Genomic DNA, 15,127 nt, shown 5'->3' on the forward strand with positions numbered 1-15,127 from the left:
CAAATGTGCTACGTATTATATTCATAATTCAATTGTTATTTAATATATAGTTCTATAAAATAATAACTAAAACATTCAGGTAATGTAAATTTACGATATAAACAAAATCTTTGATGCCATACATTAGTGAAGTAATCAAATAGCGATAAACAATGTTCCGACTATATTAACCAACCCTCTGTCATAGTAGTAAATATTGTATTGCTTTTGTTTATAAATTGAAAAGAAATAGATATTATAAATGTATGATTTGAAGTATCTACTTAAATATAACGAAATACACAAGAATATTACTAAAGATAATTAGGAAAGCAGTGTTTGTTATTTCAGATGTTCAAAATAAACTTAAATAAGTAATAATCAAAATTGCCGAAAGGCTTTATATTAGTCAGCTTCCATAAAAAGAATATTTAAATTTATTTTAAGCAGAAGAAATAATAATTTATATATTTAATACATAGATAATTAAGTTAACGTATACTTGGAATTAATTAGAAAGATTATCATACAAGTACTTATTTTCTTTGTCTGTGGTTTTGTGCTCTACGTGGCTAGAGTTATTTTCCAGGGGGTCTAGGATTTGTGTGACTTTAGATGTCCTATTTCCAATGTCCCTTTACTGTCTAGCATAGGCATAGTTAATCCATAGTTTTTTTTTATTATTAGAGTGTTAGTCCAGTTTAGTTAGGAATAATTTCAAAACAAAAATAGCATTTATTATTTACGGTAACATAATGATTGTATACAAACAATTAACCTTTAAATATATTATTTTTTTGATCTGTTTTGATTCTAGGTGAAACAATAATTGTTTCCATTTAATAGGCATAGGAGGCATTTTCAATAGCTTACCTTATTAGGTAAGTATTCTGTTAAAAGTGCGCATTTACCGAACATCCTCAAAAAACTCTTTAACGTATTCCAATATATGCAGTGTTCATTGTGTAAATTTTGATGCTGAGGTGAATACAGCCCAGGCTCTGTACACATAGGAACATAAATAGCTTGTAAGTTACTTTAAATCCTAAAGTAATTTTGTGAGATTAAATATGTAAACCTAGAAGACTAATGGCCTAGTCTACATGTTCTGTGACGTAAAAATAACACTAATCGGAGAATAGTGCACTATTCTTTACCAATACAACGGTCTTCGGGTGGACATTATCAGGAATGTTTGCAATGCGTGCGGTTGTGCTTTTTCGCAACAATACTAAAGCGGTGCACTTCTGTGGAGCTGCGGCTCCAACAAAATTTTAGAAAGCATAGCCAACAGGATGGACTGTGCAGGTAGAGGTTTGCGGAAATAAAAAGATTTCTTGTACTCTTTATTTCTTTTACTAAATCTACTATTTACTCCTACGATAATATTTTATATAATCATATAAAATACAACTCTAGGACTCCTTACATAAACTTTGTCTTTCCTACTAACCGTTACTTACTATGATTAATTAATTAACCAATGGCGCTACAACCTTTTGAGGTCTGGGTATCAGATTTCTGTATCTGTTTCATGATCATGTGTAAATTGAATAGGCCTTCTGTGCCTGACGCACGCCGTCGATTTTTTAGGTCAAAGGTAAGCCGGTTTCCTCACGATGTTTTCCTTCACCGTTCGAGCGAATGTTAAATGCGCACATGGAAAGAAAATCCATTGGTGCACAGCTGGAGATCGAACCTACGACCTCAGGGATGAGCGTCGCACGCTGAAGCCACTAGGCCAACACTGCTCTTACTATGATTAATCTATGATAATTACTTTTGCTTGTTATGCCTTAACACAGAAACCAATCCGGTTTTTCTAGATTTTTAAATTAAGTATATATAATTAAAAATACACCACCAAACAAATTGTTTAGCAATTGAGATACATAACTATATTTTCTTTATGATTGTGATTCTGGGTTCCATCCTCGGAGAAATAATATTTGTTTCAGGTAGGTAGGTAGGTTGGTATTTATTTAGTTGGGTTCCGGTTAATAAGGACTGCCGTAGAGGTTAGATCGTTTGATGAACATATTTTTGTGCTTTATAAGAGATTATAAGTAAATAATACGGTACAAAACACTTCTCACGAGAATATGTTTATACAAAAAAGTGAATCTATGTTATGTATGTAATTATGACAATTTTATGTAACAATTGAGTCTCCGTTCACTACTGCTTAAAATTCCAAAATGATAATTATTATTTACGACACTATCCACAGTCTCTTTTACGTTTAAATGTCAGTCAAGTTTACTTTAAAATCAAGAAGTGTCCTTAATATTATATATCTTTTGTCATACACAATATACCATCAAAAATAGTTATCTATATTAGTTATTTATGGAGTTTAGATGTTACAGATGTATCGTATGTTATGCACAAATAGCGTCGCTAAATAAATTGATCTTTAAATTAGAATCATATAAAACACATTAGTCTTGTTTTAACTTTATATTTGTGTTTGTATGTACATCAGTTTACATTATTTAAGCCGTGTTGTTATTTTTTACAGGTAGTGAGCGTATGGAGCAGCGTATGTGAACGGGCTTATCCGGGCAATAGCTGGAGCGGTGTAGGCGTAGCTATGAGCGATCAGCGGAGCGCGAGCGACGGCCACGGGAGCCACAGCAGCGACAGGGGCGATGATGGCGGCAGAACGCTTCTTCAAGATGTGGGCGCCGTTCAAAGCTTTGGCGGTGTAGTGGGCAGCACGGTCCAAGTTAACATCCAAGGTGTCCAAAGGCCTGCCGTCAGCGCCCAAAATGTTGGCGGGCTGGCCGGGGGCGAGGGAAAGTGGGCCACGGTAGTTGGAGGGAGCTATAAGTGGAGCGGCGTAGGCGAGACGAGCAAAGGGTGCGATAAGAGGGGCAGCGAAGACCGATCGTTTCTTCAGCAGATGGATACCACTGTCGAGAGCCTTGGCAGTAAGGTGAGCTGACCGATCCAAGTTAACTTCAAGAGTGTCCAAAGGCCTGCCATCAGCGCCCAAGATGTTGGCGGGCTGGCCGGGGGCGAGGGATAGTGGCCCCCGGTAGTTGTAAGGCTGGTAGTAAGGTGCGGCGTAGGCCAAGGGTGCGTATGGTGATATGTAACCCCCAAACAAACCCGTGGCGGAGGCCGCCGCCAATACGCAAGACAACACCACCAGCTTCATCATTTTGATAGGTTGGTCTGTGTTGATTCCTGTGCTCACACTGATGCTGTCGGAACGCAGCAAACGTCTTATATACTTGCATCATAATTTAACTAGTTGGGCGTCGCCGGAAAACATCGCTGACCATGAGAAGGACTACTTTTATTTTGACTTTTATATTATGTTTAATATGGATCAGGGCGTTTTTTTGTATCTCGTGTTTTTTGCACTACTAATCTGGATTTTCGATTGTATAGTGCTTTTACGAAGATAAATCTGCAATAATATGTTGTCTGTCTATTATATTGACTAAATTAAAGTTTACTATAACTCCTTCCTTCCTTTTTCTGATTACTTATATATCTTTTTTGTATTAACAGAAGCCTATACAATGTATTATATGCCCATGTTAGTAGATAAAGCGCGGCGAACTTGATAAACATTGGTATTTTGCATTGTGGCGGAATGCCTTATAGTGTAAGATTATATTAAACATTCCACATAAAATGGAACGAGAAGGTTGTAATTTAACTTAAGTACAACAAACATATAAATATAATATGTAACATTCTATACAATCAATAAAAGAGTTGGCTTTAGCATTAAGTTTCATATTATCTTGATCTATATTTATATTATAATGAACGAGGGCGTACGGCAAAAGGTTATTTCACACTTCTTAAATATTGTCCGCATAATTAGTGAAAACAATTGAATTAAACAGTTTTTACTTATCTGTTTTAAAAACACCTATCTGCTTTTTTAAACTAAGTGTTTAGATTTTGTTTCTTTAAATAGATTCAATATCTACGTTGTAAATACATGTGTAAGTTGTATTTTTGTAGATGCACTGAAAAACTTTGTTTTAAATAACCACCTTTAGAAACAGAATACTTTAAAAACTACGGTAGATATATTTATATTGCAACATATATAGGGTAACACGTTTTAATAAATGAATAATTCAAGCCTCTTTGTAAATCTACGTCACTTGTCTTCAGCGACCTAAATATTGGCTAACAGCGCGTGTCTTGAGTTTTTACAATTACGTGCCAAACATATACTTTAATAAATTCTTATATTCTTAACCAGAATACAAAAGCTTTAATTTAGAGAAAAAACCTGAAATAAGTTTTAGAAAACAATTGAGTTACAAGGACCGAACATTAAATAGCTGATTAGGAAAATAAGTTAATGATTTATTATTTTATATATAAAAGATAAAATTGCGTAATGCTTGAACAAAAGTACAAAACTTTGGCAATTTAGACTTGAATGATTTTACGAATTTTAACTAATTGCGTAGTTAAATATACATTTTTGTTCAAGAATATTAAATACAATTGTGTCTAGTTCAAACGCGTTTATATATATAGCAAAAAAATATATATTATTATTAACTGTGATAAATACACGTGATTTAATTCTGTTTAAAGGGTGTTTTAATAAATATAAAAAAACTAGAATCTTCAAAAACACGATTTTCGTAATAAGTTTTTACTTAATAGCAGTGGAAATGAAAATTGTTATAAGGTTTCGATTCTTTCTATCCATTATATTGACGTATATTTTTTAGTTAAAATTGTAAACCTGTAATTCAGTTTTCTCTGAATAATAATCTATAAGTTCCTACTAAAGAAAATGAATTCAAATATTTAACGCGGACTACAAAATGCTGTAGTCCTAACAAAATAATGTGTAATGAATTACTTATTTTCTTTTTTATGACATTGTTTATACTTTATTAGTCTATTGACAAGAATGCAAGTAAATATATGGATATCGAACTCAAGGATATCCTGTAGCTTACTTGAGTTGCTACTTTTCGTCCGCAGATTAACTACGTGGTGATTATGATCACGCCTTAAAATTTTAAATAACTTTTTTCATTTTTAAAATTTAAATGAAAATGCAATGCAAATAATAAAGAGAAAATGTAATCCTACATTTAAAATTTTCAAAATGTACGTAAACAAAACAAATGCCTTGCGCCAGCTCTTCCGTTATATCAATTTACTGCGTTCCAGTAAATGCTACCATTTACATTGTAATTTTTGTTTGAATTCTATTTGCTTAGTGATGTTTGTTGTAACTCTGTGGAGCTCCTTCATAAAGTACCTCATTTGATTATCCAAACAGTGTGCATTTAGTAAAATACATATACAAATTATCGTAATATAATGAAAAGACAATGTAAAAAAATAAAAACAGGTCGAAGACATGGAATTAAATAGCTATTATAATAATTAGTCATTCGCCGTATCAACCACGCTTTTTGCTTTGTTAGCGCTCCTAAAACATATATCCATATTGTATATGTTTACTAAGGACCCCTAGCACTACCATAGACTTATTATTTTTCCTGAATCACGTTTCCTAGAAGAAATCCGATGCTCTCGTAATAGTTTATGTTATCTGGTCATTGCTATTTATTTATTAGGAAACATACATATGTGTTCGAGAGTAACAGCATATAAATAGTAAACAAATAGGACATATAACTTAAAATAATAGAAACGTTATAAAGTCAAATATAAAATCAAACAGAAACAAAAATAATTTTTATTTACAATATTCTTAACCAATAGTAATAATGATAATTAAAAATGGAAAAATATAAAACTAAAATAAATTTAAATAATTTTGTCCCTGTAGCAGGGTAACTTTATTCCTGGCTACATCTATCACGGCAGCACGGTAGGTCTAGTAGCAATATGGTAAAAAAATTACTAAAATATCAATGAAAAAAAGGAAAACAATACATTGTTTATGGTAAGAATAATAATTTTAAGTGTATAATCTATTTTTAAATGAAACAGTAGATGAGTGCGAAAACACGCCGACATTAGTTATTTGGTAAGTTTAAAAAAATATTTTAGTAATAAACAATCAAATTAGTAAGTAACGAGTTCAAACTTCGTCATCTTTAGCGCGAAACACGTCATATTTATTATAATTAATTTTAACACTTTAAATATTAAAAATTTGACCCTATAAAAGAGTATCTATATATAGAAGTGACAATAACTAACTTGAACGTATTCGTTCAATTAACGAATCCGAGATAAAAAAAACATGCATTACTATTTATTTAAATTATGAAAAGGATTTACGTAGACAAGGTCGTGAACATTAGTTAATATATAAAAATTAGGTTAATTATTAATTGCGTGAAAATATGTTAGTTTCAAAGTTATAAAATGAAGTAGTTAAATCGTTACACAATAGTATTTTTGCAATTCATTATATTAAATATTAGACTTTTTAGTGTCCATTTTTTTTAATTGTATACTGTCGCACTTTGTAGTAGTATGGTAAAAGAAATATTATAATAGTCTTGTATTAATGTTAATATAATTAATGTCGACTCAGCGATGGACGGATAAATTGAAAAAAATTATATCCCAACGTCACATACTACTTTGTATTTCATATTTCTTTAGCTTATTTTATTAAATAATTAGCGGCAATATAAGAAGCCTATAGTTTTTTACGAAGCAACAAATTATTTATTTTATATAATATGGGTTTTATTCAATTATCGTACATACTACATAATGTAGAGTATTAAAATTTGAAGATGAATAATGTACTTGTACCCAATATTTTTATATTTATTTAGTTTCCTAGATTTTTGTCATGAGCAATTAAGTGAATATTATGTTTTAAACATAAAACTATTATCGTTTTGCCAGGAATCGAACCAATTTATCTTTAACGAATGTTAAATGCAGTTTAAATTGTTTTATGATCGAATAAGAATATTGAATTCAAATAAGAATAAAATATATCATTAGGATACAATCTAACACGTGACAACAAGAATAATAGAAAGACCAACACTAATACTTTAATTTGCTACACTTTGATGACATTTAGTACAAATCGACGGTGATGAACGGTCCCGGTCGTGCTTCTAGATGGCCTTGTTAAGTAAATATCAACTTCCCGGACGGCCTTCTTGCACCGGTTTACAATACAAGACCGCCCTTAGTTTTGAGATAGCTTTCTATAAATACGATAAGGGGCATTGTTTTCACATCAGTTCCTCGACCGAACAACACAGACCAAGATGTTCAAATTGGTGGTGTTGTCTGCTCTCCTCGCTGCGGCGGTGGCTACCCCAGGAGTCTTTATTTCTCCATTCGCCCCGCTAACTTACACCTCTACGGTGGTATCCCCAGCTACCACAACTATCACAAACCAGGCCAGCAGTGTCATCCACCCATCACCTCTTGTGTACTCTTCACCCTTGGCGTACTCCGCGTACCCAGCTTACACGCACTTGATCAAGAAGCGGTCTGCACCATTGGCTGTTAGCACCTACATCGCACCGTCAGCCTACGTAGCTCCATGGACGACATACTCTGCACCAATCCCGACCTTTGCTGCATCGGCAATCACCGCTGCCTACACTACACCGTTCTACAGGACTGCCCCAGTAATCAGTCACTTGATTAAGAAACGTTCAGTTGCCATTCCCTTAATCGCCCCTACGGCGTACTCACACACTTCTAGAGTAGACTTCCGGTCAACTCCAGCAGTATCTACTTACACAACCTACTCCGCCCCTCTCACCTACTCCAGGCCAGTTCTTACCCACTTATACTAGATTAAAAAAAAACAATTAGCTGAAACCCACTGCCGAACTCCGACTGAAAACATAAATAATGTCAAAATTTTCTTACACCAATAACAGCATTAGAAAATGTACATACTACTTTTAGATGATGTTAATAAAACCAGAGCGAACGAAATATTTTTTTTTATTTATACTAAAAAATTTAGAACATCCAACATTTAATAAGTTTTAAATAAAATCAATGGCAATAAAAATACATAAAATGAAATTTAAGCTGTCAAAATATACTGCACAGTGTTTAAATAGTAGAAACTATTTATAATGTATAATTATTAAATCCATTTATTTACTTATTAAATAAATAAACAACAACAATAGCTACCACTTATACATTATTATTATATTTTTATCAGGTCTAAAATTGATTTTATTATGAAATATTATTTTTCTCTTGTCTATCGGATGTTCCAAAGCTCTCCTTAACGTCAGGTTATGAAAAAATTAAAACGCAATTAGAGTTAAGACTAAAGCATTGACGACACAACAGTATCACCTTTTCCCTCATAGCCGATATATGAATAGTAGTTGACATTCATCACCGGAGACGACGAATAGAAAAAAAATACAAAAAATTATCTTATGGATGTTACGTTACAACTCACGAGGTCGAGGTTTTATAGATAAGTAACGGTAGATGCGCAGGATTGCGCGATCGTGATTCAAGTTCTCGGTCGGAGATGACAGGTTGTTACATCACTAGGGGCAATAGCCTGATTAAGATGCATGCATGTTTATGAATGATTTAACTACGTTATACCTTCATTCGATTAATTTATTTAACCGCACACAACTATCATTAAATTAACATACTTTATTGAGCATTCAATTCAGTGAAGAGTCTAGGATTGGCATACGCCTGTAAGTTTTTACTATCTTCATATATTTCGTCTATACTCAAAGAGCCAAGTAAAAAAGCGTGAGTCACCTTAGTCCTATCTTATAATACTTCTAATCAGCCTACAAAGAGGTAAATTCCGTGTTTTTGTTAAATGTTCAGAGAGTGTGACGAATCTATTATTATCCACTAAGCCCTGTCACCTCCAAATTGTAGTATAAGAGGAATAGATCAGGCATGGCGTGTTAGTCAATACCTGAGTATCACAAGCGCTATCAAACGATCAATAATGTTGAGGCTTCTGTGTCTTTGTGCGTTTATCGTATTGTCTCAAGGCTATGCGGTACCGGCCGCACACACAGTTTCTGTGCCAGTTGCAGTGCCTTATGTAAGTCACGGATATGGTGGTCATGGTTATGCTGGTCATGGATATGGATGGGGCCATGCTCTTGGACATGGATTGCCTCATTATGGACACCATATTTGGAAGAGATCGCCCTACTATGTCCGCACACATGGTAGCCTTGCACCGCATATTGCTCCCGTTGCAGTGTCACATCAAGCAAGAGTAGACGTTCATTCATCCCCTGTGGTTGCGGTACCTGTTATAAAACAAATTGTAGTACCTTTCGTACCACTTCATAAACCTATTGGACACTATGGTGGTGTTTACGGACATCCCCACTTAGGGCATTACTAAGCTAAGACCTGCGCTGACTTGTAATTATATCAGAAAAAAAGTTTTGTAACACGGAAATCAAGGTTGTATCAAAAATATAAATAAAGAAATGTTAATGTATTTAGTCTTTCTATTTGACAGTACAATGAGCAAATATTTCGGAGACATCTGTAATATTCTCAAGCTTAGTCAATACTTATACAGATCTATCTAACTATAATTTTCAAAATTCAATATTATGTTTGGTATAACTACTTGATATCACTCAGTCATTTGATTGTGATTGTAAAGTATCAAGAAATGAGATGATTGTGTTTTGCAATAGACTTTTATTTCGATAAAATTCATCAGTACATTTGAATAATGTTCCATAACAATTTGTCAACAAAATTCATATTTACAATACATATCAACAATGTAAACGATAAATTGTCAATAAGGTGAAATCAGTGTCTTCGGGAATGCATAAGCTAAAACACTACATTTTTTTAATAGAGTGCTTTAGCTTGGTAATGGGCAACTACTTCAGGTGTGTCCAAGGGTACACCGTGTACGGGATCCAAAACGACAGCAGGGGAGCCAGGAGCCTGGGCTAATGTTGAGTAGGCGGTAACAACTGGTGCGTAATTTGCGTAGACCGCTGACACGGCGGGAGATCCATGAACTACGCTGGTGCTGTGTTGCGACACGGAACTAACAGCTGGCGACACCACAGAACTGTACGCTACAGGGGCAACGGCACTGTATACTGGCGCTATATTGTAGACTTCTGGGGCGACGGCGCTGTACGCAACTGGGGCCACATTACTGTAGGCCACTGGGGCTACTAAAGTGGGCTTAGCAGCTGCCACAGCAAGCACGCAGAATAAAACAATTGACTTGTACATGGTGTATATTGACCAACGAAATTAGATCAAGTGATGATATGTTTGTGCTAATCTCAGTTTATATACCGTACCTTCGCTAATCACATATAAAAATGCCACTGAATCACCTTCATCAAATAACATGTCTAATGTTTTTTGTTGCCGAAATCGAGACAATTAATAACTATTCTATGCGGAAGTATTATACTTAGTTGATATATATCATCAATATTCATTATCTGTATGTTAGTATTTAATCTGCATATTATGGTAATTGTCAGGTACGAGTAAAAACATTTATTCTCAGTTTAATAACAAAATATTTAACTATTGGTAACTAACATGACTGCACGTATATAGCGAAATACTCATTTTGTTTGAATCTGTAGTTCTGGTATAAACCAAAATCGTTTGCGAGGTTTCAATATTTGTTTAAGAGCAGGCTATAACTGAAATCACTCGTAGTAGATTCGATTGATATATTATAATTACTACGAATAAGATAAAAATTATTCCCAAGAACTAAACTTGACACCTTCGCATTAGAAAGAATAGGTAATTATTCAATTTAAAAAAGTTTCCTTGAAATTTCAAATCAAACCGAATAGTATATGTAAACTAAGCAAATGCTACCTTATGATTTTATTGAAAATAATCACTTATTTTATGATTGGTTTTGCTTGATACCTTTAAAATTTTATTATATATAAATAGATAAAACAACTCTTTTTTCACTTTCAAAAACTTCAACTAATACTAACAATGGTTAAAAATTTGTTTACAGAAAATTACAAGTAAATACTTGTGTATTATACCAGGTGAGGTTTGCATACGCGGTGCACCATTTGGTTTAATCTTACACTCGTTAAGTAAACCACATATTAATATTTTATCTAATTGTATTGCTGCATCGCCAATCACCTATTATCTAATTGTATTCACTACGCACTGCTCAAAATGCCCCCGAGTTTGTACTATACATGCGCGACCGGTGACTGCGTTTGTCACTAAGGCTAAGGACTAACGTAGCGGATTGCATACGTGCCCGCTGCGGTGGCGGAATGAAGTTTTATTTTCCAAACTCACGAGACCGGAGTTTTGTGTGGTTACGCAGCCCTCGCGGTTGCGATTATCGCTCGCAAACTTGGCTGTTGATTATCGCCATACGGGCGGTTGCAAGACGGGTGATTAAAACAAGGTATTGCGTTATACTTACTATGCGTCGTCTTTTTTTTTCTTTTATCACTTGCTTGAGAAGAATCTGAGGTGGTAGGTGTAGCAAAAGCTTCTGATGTTGATGCAAAAGTAGTAGTGTTAGTAGTAGTACTTTGTTCAGTTGTAGCACCGCTTGTTAAGGTTGAGGAGGTATTTTTAATAGGTATATTTTTCAGTCGTTCGGTCTTGCTGCGGTTGCCCGCCAACCGATCGTAGAGCGCGCATGTACAAGATGACCACCGGTGCAGCGGGACCTGCAAACAATCGCACACGCCGCGGGCGTTAAACGCATCGTGTAATATGCTTTAATCTTTTACATAAATATCTGTATTTACAACGGCTGCGAGCCCGCAACCACTACGGGCGCGGGTGAAAACCGCTTCGTGATTGCTTAGCCTAAAGCGGTCGAAGGGAGACGTGCGGCTAAAATTATAAATTTTGCTAGCTTATAGCGCGCTCTTAATGTCTCATTAGTTTAAAATTTTAAGGATTTTTGTTTTATACAAATTAAATTTGCATTGGCTGTATACATATGTAGGAATGTAAACTATGTCTGATAGTCGTTATATAAAAATGCTTATGGTTGCTCTAGTTTATTGTCGATGTTTTTAAGTTACACTTTTTGGCGGTAATAGTACAAACGAGGCATTAACTGTGAACAAAAATATTAAAAAAACACTGTATAATATTGTGATTTAATAATTATCCATGGTAGTATTAATGAGGGTAAAAATGAAAAATATTGTCTGACGATTGGCGCCAACTTCTATTTTAGTATAAACGCGTATAATGTGCTATGCGTATTTGTTTGTAGTTTCTTTTTTCATTACTTATTGCAATGTTGCAATAACTACTGCGACAAGTTTCTGTAGTCTTTTATCTTATTGCATACAATTTTATGTACTCCCTTAAATAATATAGCAAAATTAATTAAAAAAATAAGCAAAATTTGTATTATCATAATCTTACGGGCCAACACATTTTAATCCTGAAATTTTATTATTAAATTACATAGGCAAGTGGTTCGCAAGAATTGCATCTTGATATTCATACAAAGATACAGTTAATAAAAATCTTCATTTGGTCTCAAGGAGTATAATAATAATGCTTTTTCGATTTTAAGTTCATAGAAAGCCTGCGTTAAAAAATGTTACGTTATCAGTTATCAAATAGACAGAAATATGTCTGTTCTAATGTCCCAGTGAGTGGACGTGAGATTATAAAAAGTAAATTACCGATAAGTTGTATGTACACCGTGTTACAAACACTGTCTTTAGGCATCTAAGGAATTAAATGTTTTATTTTCTTGAGATGTTTTTAAATTTATATCTAAACATTGCCTTAGTATCTAATATACATACTCGTACAATATTTATCACTTTACTTAATAGATTTTAAGCGGGTCGCACGTGTTATGAGCTCGTGTAGACTGCGAACCACGACATGGCTTCAATGTTTCGATTTCTTAACAAAAGACCATATCCGTCAACACGTAATCTTAATGCAATCTGATACCTAATACGAGTTTGTTTACGTCAACGGTAAAAATGCTTTTGCAGATATTATCACATACCTTTTATGATTACTGTGACTTAAAATATGATAAAATGGGTAAACTGCCTCATGCTTAACTTAATATTCTAGGGTGGACATATAAACATATAATAATAAAATAAGTCTTACGTTTCTATGCTTACGGGAAATATTGGTTTTATTTGTGATGTATTAATGTTACGGGAAGAAATCAAAGTAATTTGTTATTGGTGACCGTTTATTTATATTCTTATTGTAGTACTTGATCTCAACTGAACCGAAAAGTAAAAACTAAGAGTAAAAAATTTTTTTTTGAATTTCTAATGTTAATACTTCTCACTTTTGTAATGGTGTTCACAGCACTCTCGTGAAGTATGGAGCTGGTACACCGTAAGTGGAGACACGCGCTACAGGGGCAGAGTAGACGACGGGTGAAGCGGCGTATGTCGACACAACAGGGGCAGCGTAGGAAGAGACAACTGGAGCAGCGATGAACTGGGCTGAACGTTTGTGGATGGAGTGAGCTTCGGCCTCAGCCTGAGCTTTAGCTTCTAAATGGGCTGCACGGGCAGCGGCTACCTCAGGTGTTTCTTCGGGGGCAACTGGAAGAGCAGCAGGAACAACGGGCGCAGCAACTGCTGGAGCAACAGCAACTGGTGCAATTGCAGCAGATCTAAAGACTGATGGTGCCACCGCGGCTAAAGCTGAAGGTGCGTATACGGATGCGAATGGAGCACTGTATGCTATAGGGGCAGCGGCAATGGTGTTCAACCATGGAGCGGAGGCTACAGTGTTTATAACAGCTGGTGAACTCTTAATGTCTACTCTTGACTGGCTTGATACGGCAGCTGGGGCGACGGGGGCAGCAATGACAGCGGGAGCAGAGTATGCTACTGGAGCAGCGGGAGCAGAGTATGCTACTGAAGCAGCGGGAGCAGAGTATGCTACTGGACCAACGGCAGGAGAGTAAGCTAATTGAGCCAGGTTAGCAGAGTAGGCTGCTGGGGCAGCGTACGCAGCAGGGGCGGCTACAATAGCAGCTGGTTCAGCAATGGCAGCGCTAGCTACAGGGGTGATAGTTTCGGATACAATAGCTGGAGTCGACTTGATGTCCACACGGGATTGATGGGAAACAGCTGATGGGGCAACAGCCAATGCCGGGGCAGAGTAGCTGATCACTCCCGGTCCGTAGACCAGGCCAGAGGGAGAGGCGGCTGAAAGCGCCATCACGGAAAGCAACACCACCAGCGAGTTCATCGTGGTCTGTGTTAGTTCAGGATTGAGGTACAAAGATAAACTGATGCTTTCTTCCACTTGTCGGACGTATTTATACTGTGGTCTAGATCAAGTTCCAAATGTATTAAAAGTCAAGTTCAACACGTCGGTTACTCATCATATGAAAGTTAATCTTTGCATGCAAGTGAGGGGCGGATAAACTAGTTTCCGGACTTAATATAGCCTGTTATATTTTGATACCGGCTTGGCTATAATTAATCTTTAATAGTAAGTGCATTTTTTGTAGTAACCAATTTATAATAGTAGTATAATAAGAAAATGAAAAAGTACTTTTTTATAGATTGTTAGGTGACCATAAAAATATATTTTACTGGACTACTGGTAATTTTAATCTAATATAATATTTTTAATAAATATTATCGCTTATTCAACAACCATACAATGTCCACTGCTAAAAGATTTTGACTAACGACATAACGACACGAATAGTAATAGTATGTATATTATTAAGAGATTAGTTTATGCACACATTGAAGGCATCCTGACTTTTATAAAACCTAACATTCTTTGTTATTGAAGTTTGAAATTATAACTTTAACATACTTAATACAAATAGGTAAATGCTGTAGATATAATGTAATAGTAATTTATATTTGTCCTTAAATTCTTGCTCAAACAGTCGAGCGAGAAACAATTCAAGCTTAAATTTAATTTTACTAATTTTACAACCAACGCAATCTTGTGTATTAAATAGAAAAGTCTGAAATTCTTAATAATGACGAAATTATTTGCATTCTTACGTCTGACATTTAATGTATCGATAAATTAGTATATTTAATAATGATATAATTCACGTCCTTAAAAATAAGATCAGGCGATAATACTCTGGATTATTTTTGTAGCAGTGCTCGATAAAACAAAATGTTAAGGTTTTTACACGTCAACCTTGAAGGCTTTCATTCTGCATGATAGGACAGTGGGCACTGGGAAATAACTATTC

At 34.9% G+C, this 15,127-nt stretch overlaps 3 protein-coding genes across 3 annotated transcripts; 1 reads left to right on the plus strand and 2 right to left on the minus strand.

Moving 5' to 3' along the window:
• Window positions 1-2,424: 2,424 nt before the first annotated feature.
• LOC123709484 lies at window positions 2,425-10,203 on the minus strand. Its single transcript, XM_045660877.1, has 2 exons — window positions 9,778-10,203; window positions 2,425-3,223 (listed from the first exon to the last, which is right to left on the minus strand). The coding sequence occupies exons 1-2, from the start codon at window positions 10,162-10,164 to the stop codon at window positions 2,495-2,497; spliced, it is 1,116 nt and encodes a 371-aa protein (XP_045516833.1). The 5' UTR covers window positions 10,165-10,203; the 3' UTR covers window positions 2,425-2,494.
• On the plus strand, window positions 7,189-7,863 carry LOC123709317 (cuticle protein 16.5-like). Its single transcript, XM_045660541.1, has one exon. It carries the CDS (start codon window positions 7,194-7,196, stop codon window positions 7,731-7,733), a length of 540 nt encoding a protein of 179 aa, XP_045516497.1. The 5' UTR covers window positions 7,189-7,193; the 3' UTR covers window positions 7,734-7,863.
• Window positions 10,204-13,117: 2,914 nt separating the features above from the next.
• LOC123709998 (cuticle protein 16.5-like) lies at window positions 13,118-14,177 on the minus strand. Its single transcript, XM_045661651.1, has one exon. The coding sequence runs from the start codon at window positions 14,146-14,148 to the stop codon at window positions 13,246-13,248; it is 903 nt and encodes a 300-aa protein (XP_045517607.1). The 5' UTR covers window positions 14,149-14,177; the 3' UTR covers window positions 13,118-13,245.
• Window positions 14,178-15,127: the final 950 nt, after the last annotated feature.

The sequence above is a fragment of the Pieris brassicae genome, chromosome 5 (genome assembly GCF_905147105.1).
Source record: "Pieris brassicae chromosome 5, ilPieBrab1.1, whole genome shotgun sequence".
Lineage (NCBI taxonomy): Eukaryota > Metazoa > Arthropoda > Insecta > Lepidoptera > Pieridae > Pieris > Pieris brassicae.

Excerpts from the sequence above, each read along its gene's own strand:
- LOC123709317 (XM_045660541.1), top strand. The coding sequence starts at position 7,194 with ATGTTCAAATTGGTGGTGTTGTCTGCTCTCCTCGCTGCGGCGGTGGCT.
- LOC123709484 (XM_045660877.1), bottom strand. The coding sequence starts at position 10,164 with ATGTACAAGTCAATTGTTTTATTCTGCGTGCTTGCTGTGGCAGCTGCT. Across the intron at positions 3,224-9,777 it reads TTGCCCATTACCAAGCTAAA|TGCAAGTATATAAGACGTTT; the intron begins GCACTCTATTAA and ends GTTAAATTATGA.
- LOC123709998 (XM_045661651.1), bottom strand. The coding sequence starts at position 14,148 with ATGAACTCGCTGGTGGTGTTGCTTTCCGTGATGGCGCTTTCAGCCGCC.